The sequence below is a fragment of the Tarenaya hassleriana genome, unplaced genomic scaffold (genome assembly GCF_000463585.1).
Source record: "Tarenaya hassleriana unplaced genomic scaffold, ASM46358v1 Cleome44, whole genome shotgun sequence".
NCBI lineage: Eukaryota > Viridiplantae > Streptophyta > Magnoliopsida > Brassicales > Cleomaceae > Tarenaya > Tarenaya hassleriana.
Window position 1 is genome coordinate 858,143 of NW_010967136.1, and position 5,618 is coordinate 863,760.

General features: G+C 37.6%; 1 protein-coding gene across 2 annotated transcripts; it reads right to left on the reverse strand.

The window, feature by feature from the left end:
* Positions 1-1,623: 1,623 nt before the first annotated feature.
* LOC104825337 lies at positions 1,624-5,377 on the reverse strand. 2 transcript variants are annotated; one of them, XM_010557663.1, is made up of 14 exons: positions 5,121-5,377; positions 4,474-4,618; positions 4,312-4,376; positions 4,157-4,210; positions 3,982-4,065; positions 3,796-3,878; positions 3,576-3,656; positions 3,322-3,458; positions 3,102-3,143; positions 2,882-2,958; positions 2,696-2,786; positions 2,529-2,610; positions 2,154-2,226; positions 1,624-2,064 (listed from the first exon to the last, which is right to left on the reverse strand). In XM_010557663.1, exons 1-14 carry the CDS (start codon positions 5,207-5,209, stop codon positions 1,896-1,898), a joined length of 1,272 nt encoding a protein of 423 aa, XP_010555965.1. In that variant the 5' UTR covers positions 5,210-5,377; the 3' UTR covers positions 1,624-1,895. The 2 variants fall into 2 exon arrangements, with proteins under 2 accessions (XP_010555965.1, XP_010555964.1); XM_010557662.1 differs by having other exon boundaries at positions 3,796-3,881.
* Positions 5,378-5,618: the final 241 nt, after the last annotated feature.

Here is a 5,618-nt window from a genome sequence, read left to right on the forward strand (position 1 = left end):
ATTTCCAACGGGCGATTCCAACGGATATCCGTTGGAAATTTTCAACGGATTTTTAACGGAAATCACCGTTGAAATGCCGTTGAAAACCGTTGAAAATCCGTTGAAAAATTTCCAACGGATTTATCCGTTGGAAAATTCGTTGGAATTTGCTGATTTTTTTGTAGTGCTATGTATATAATTAACTAATTATTGAGGAAATAAATAATTTATAATTAATTTACTGATATATGAAAGAATCTATAAAACTTTATTTGTAAATTTTAGATTAAGTTCAAAAAAAATTTCGTATAAATGACCATCAATAAATTTATATTATATATGATAATATTTTGCATGATGAATATTTATTAATTTATATATATTAGTTAATATAACTGTTTATATTTGGCGGTATTACCGTCGGTAAAAGTAAAATAATTCAGGCGGTATTGCCGTCCATAAATAATAAACACAATAGTCTATCAATAAGTAAAGCGGCATAGCCGTCCAATATTAACAATTAAGGCGGCATAGCCGTCCAATAACAAATAAATAATTAAGGCGACAAAACCGTCCAAATTAATAATTAAGGCGGCACAACCGTCCAATAACGAATAAATATTTAAAACGACATAGCCGTCCAGAATAACAATTAAGGCGGCATAGCGTCTATGAATAATAATCAAGGCGGCATAACCGTCCCTAAATTAATTATAAAAAATATCGGTATTTATATACATGTATCTCAAAATGTATGGCCATAATATATATAGATAGACCCATTCACAAGCTAATGGGGTCACATCTCCCCACTTTTTAGTTAAAAATGTTAAACTTTTTAATGATTTTTATAAAATTTTAATTAAATTCTTAAATGACCCGTCATAAAATTAAATATATATTTACTACTGTCCCCGATTATAAAATTTTCCAAGTCCACCATTAATAACAAATATTATTTATTATTTTTAGTCGAGTAAACGAACGAAAAACAGTTACATCTCATAGAGTGACTTGTTAATCAACAATGTTCATATGCTTTTTTGTAACAGTTTTGGTTGTTTGTCCCCACCTTCCACAATGTGAGCAAATAGATCTAGGTCTCGACCCCAAATTCGAGTATGGATCCAAATTTGAAGAAAAAAATCGATAAGATGAGAGAGATGTCGGACCTAGGTTTCGATTTTCTATAGGATTCGACATTAGAAACTGGGAAAAAAATTGGAGAAAAGGATCAAATCGATCGAAAAGAGAAATTGAAGATTCGAAATATACTTATGCTCTAATAACATTTCGCAAGTTCGAGATAGAAGAAGGTAATATGGGAACTTTCTCTTGCTTATTGAAATCTCAAGAAACGGGCAAAAGTCTAAAGTACAAATAACTAAAAAGAAACGGACGTCATTAACACAACCGGAAAAATAACCGAGAAAATTCTGTTTGGAAAGCGAGAAAATGGAGGGGAAAGACTGTAAAGGAGTGAGCAATGTGATTGTGGCGCTTGTTTTTATTCTCCCTTTTCCTCTTTTCTCCGCACAACATCATGTTTAGGGGGGGGGGGACCCATTGGCATCTTGAAATTTTTGTAGGGATTTCTTTGAGGAAAACCCGCAAAGCACAAAATTTGCCGAGAAAAAAAGCGGATGAGAAATATAGCAAAGCTAATAACTGACAGAGCCAGTAAAGTTCAAGAGGAGACTTGACGATAGATAGCTTCTGAAAAGACGGAAAAAAAGGAACTAACCCATCCTGTGGTGGTATGAGTGTTAGGCGCTCAAGGTAACCGGTTCGACTCTAAAGGCGGGGAGGAGGTACGCAATTTAATTGCAGCATACAGACTGCCTCCGGCCCGTGAAAAATATAGCTCGGCCCGGTGAACTTTCAAGTTATCAAAAAAAAAAAAAAAAGAAAGGGAACTAGAGAATCTTCCGAGGAGGTCGGAGTTCCTTAGGGACAACGTCGAAATTCTTGGAGTCAATGTCAGACTGAAACATCGGTCTCTTACCCATTTTCCAGACGATCCCTTCCGCCAAGTGCTCTTTGTTCGGTGTCAGCATCACAAAGTTCGGATCGGCTCTTTGGTAACTGCATATCATTTTTAAAAGATATTATTATTCCGAGTAACAAATGAAATTAACAGATTCACAAAGCTATATATATATATACACACGAACCTTGCTTCCCGTAGATTCTCGACGCGGAGGCCGAAGCCATATGACGTTTCTCTGGTGGAATGATTCTTGGTAGCTGCAGTTAAATGAGTACCAAAAGACATATTCAAACCCTTTTGTTTGTGTTAGATTACGGTTACGTAAGAGCTCGTATCTGTCTTTGGTTATTTAGGCATTCTTCGTTATTTGGATTGTCGTTTTAACAGTCAGAAGTGCACAACGATAATGCAGAGCAAGAATCCTATACCCACATATTTAACTACACAAGTCCACAATGATAATGCATAGCCATAGTCCAGAGATCTTCTGTATAAATTTAAAGTTGAGTGTTGTTGTTTATGGAAAACTTATAGGGAAGAAGATTGAAGAGATGGTCACCTGAAACATTCAATGTAAAGGAAGGTTTCCACCATGACTTGAAGGCTAATGTTATTGTTGAGCTCATAGGTCCCATTTTCCCCTGCAAATAATTGAAAAAACAACCTATTGACACACATTCAGTTTATACAGCCTTTTAAGATTGCAACACAAATATATCTTTTTACCTTAAGCAAGAAGTTCTTATTAGCTTGCCAGGAAGCAGCTATTCGCATCGAGGAATCTGGAAAACGGTCTGACTTCTCGGCATCATCAAGCCTTCAACATGGATGAAAAATATAAATAAGGTCTCACTCATCCAAACAGCCCATGTACTTCTCCGTGTTTGCTAGCGCTCAGAGTTTTTCTCTTACCTTGTTTGTATCTCAAAACCCAAGTCGATGTAGTTAGTAATGCCAACTACTTCATTTTCTTCAAATGGGTTTTTCACCTGTTTCAATTTCATTTCACCATGTAACCAGTTCTAAATTAATACTTCACTATCCACCAAAAGGTATACAAACAGATAGATACGACCAATAATAATTTCAGCTTATATAGTATATGCAAAAGGAGCAAATCAAAGAATCATACCCGCCTCTGGACCACAACATGTTGGTAAAACGAAGCAACAAACTGCAGTCAAAAGTCAAATAATAATGTAAATTGGCAACGGATTACTAAAGTTTTGGTCAAATTCAAAATCGCTGTTAGACATGTTCCATGAGGAGCATCAGTTGCTTGAGCACAATATCTGCATAGATTTTACATCATGACACCATGTTTTATTGATAATGGATTTTGAAAGCACAACCTGAGAGCTTCTAGCAAGTTCAAGTCCAAAGTTGAAAGAAGGGCTCAAGGGGCTCCTTGACCCTACTCCATAGCCAACAGCACAACTCCAGTTCCTCAACTCTCTGTACTTTGAAATTGGAGTATCTTTGCTTTCATCTACACAAGCCAATGACAAGAGAATTTATGCCTACTTTCTTTCATCACATGCGATGCATAAACTCCAGTGGGAAATGCGTAGCTAGAAGGCACAGACAAAACAATGTATTAACTCACATAGTGGCTCATATTGCACGCCTACTGTGAGCCTTCCCATCTTGCTCACGATCCATGCAGTCTTTGGCAATTCATCCTTCACTGTGTTTTGGAATTAGTAGGTCAGCATCGTGAAAAGAACTTAGGAAAGGGTTTGCAGGGAAAAAAAGATTGTAATTCTATCAATCATGACTGATCTTGACCATTTTAAGCAAATGACAGATGAACTTGAGGTACCTACCAGAAGGAGAGACCGTAGCTCCAAGAGATAAATTCGCCGAACCATACCTCAGTCCCATAACCCCATATTCTTCAGATGATTGGCTACTACAACAATGTCAGACTTTCTTCCTAGTAAATTATTCTCAATAAGAAAGCATTAAACATAACCACAGTGGCATCTCCTCTGCCCCTAAACATAACTAACCTCTTTTTCAAAAGCAGAGGGAAGATTCCAAATGCTCCAATTCCATATTTAGGGTAGTAAGCGCAGGACCTCATTTGTAAAACCCTAAAAGATGACAAACAGGACAGTAATTTCGAAATGTTACCCTCGCGACTTAGATGAACTCCTGGAAACCCAAATGTAGCATGGAGCTTACGGGTTGGAGGTTGACACAGAGAGGTCTACGAATGTATGGGGATCATTGACATCACTGCACAGTTATGAAAAATACTTTAAGAGCTTTAATGATTCGTCCTTCGCTACTTGTTACACTCCAGAGTAAAGCTTTATTCTATATTTCATATGAAATACCTTTGCCAGCGGAAGAGTGCATCTCCCACAAGGTTTCCTGCTTTGTTATCTAGAGGACCTGAGACCTTTTACTATTTAAGGAAAATTTCAATTTGTTGCAGCTCGAAATTTCAACAAGACTATACTACTAGGACCAGCACGAATATAAAACTAAATGGATACAGATGCAACCAAATCCACATGAGGGTCATCAAGGGGCTTCAACAATAACTTTGTGGAAAAGTGACGTGCTTCTTCAAAGTAATCTTCAAATAGGCATTTCAAAGCAAGCTTCCCAAACAGCACATTGTAGGATGTTTCCAACATCCTGCATCACCTTAACATTGTCAAGAACACAAACAATTTCATAAAAGTATCAAATCGAACATCAAGATGCATACGGAAACACCTCAATGTCTGGTCAGAAAAGTTTACACTGAAACTATACAGATACAGATGCAAAACAGCATGCGTCTATGCTCCAACAATCTACATAGGTAGATGCATTCATGTGCTCAACAGTCAGCTAACACGCGCGATACGCAAACTGGTGTATATCTAGATATAGCTCGGCTTACACAACAATGCCGGTGAGCTAATGGTCAGAAATTTCAGAAACCGAAGAACTAACAACCGATTCAACAAATAGAGCCCAAAATTTCTCCAACCAGAATCTAGAATTCGATATAGCATACCAGAGCAACGAAAAGAGAAAACCGTATTAGACCAAATACTCCAAAATTTGTCGAAATCCACAATCCAAATTCCTACTGATTCAAAAACAGAAGAAAAACGACCACGAGAAAGGATTACGTTGGTAAAAACGATACCTATTGCGGGCGGACAGAGGAGGGAAATCGAAGAGAGGAGGTACAAGCACCACCGGCGGCGGCGGCTCCTTCGCCAAAAAGTTCCCCATTCCTAGTATCTGGAGATGAGAAACTGCGACTTCTCAGAGATAATTAGGGCTCCTCTTCTTCCTTCAACTTCGGAATATCAATACCTAGAGAGAGAGAGAGGGTGGGAGGGAGAGAAGAAGTAAAGCATTTTAGATGGCTCGCCAGCGTTTGTCTCGCTTCTTCCTCGTTTGAAAATTTCAAACTTTCAGAGGAAAAAAATTGTGAAATATATGTTGGAAAAAAAATAGAGCAAATGATACCCGCGAGGTGCCGTTGACGTGGCACTCTGGCCACGTTTGTGGGACTGACGTGGCATTTATTAACCATGTTACGAAAATTCTAAACGCTCCAAGGGACATCGAAATGAATTTTACTGCGTTAAAACTTAAAAGTATTTTATGATTTTATTGAATTAAAAATGTAGTTTAT

Excerpts from the sequence above, each read along its gene's own strand:
- LOC104825337 (XM_010557662.1), bottom strand. The coding sequence starts at position 5,209 with ATGGGGAACTTTTTGGCGAAGGAGCCGCCGCCGCCGGTGGTGCTTGTA. Across the intron at positions 4,377-4,473 it reads ATGTGGATTTGGTTGCATCT|GTCTCAGGTCCTCTAGATAA; the intron begins GTATCCATTTAG and ends AAATAGTAAAAG. Across the intron at positions 2,611-2,695 it reads ATAAGAACTTCTTGCTTAAG|GGGAAAATGGGACCTATGAG; the intron begins GTAAAAAGATAT and ends AATTATTTGCAG.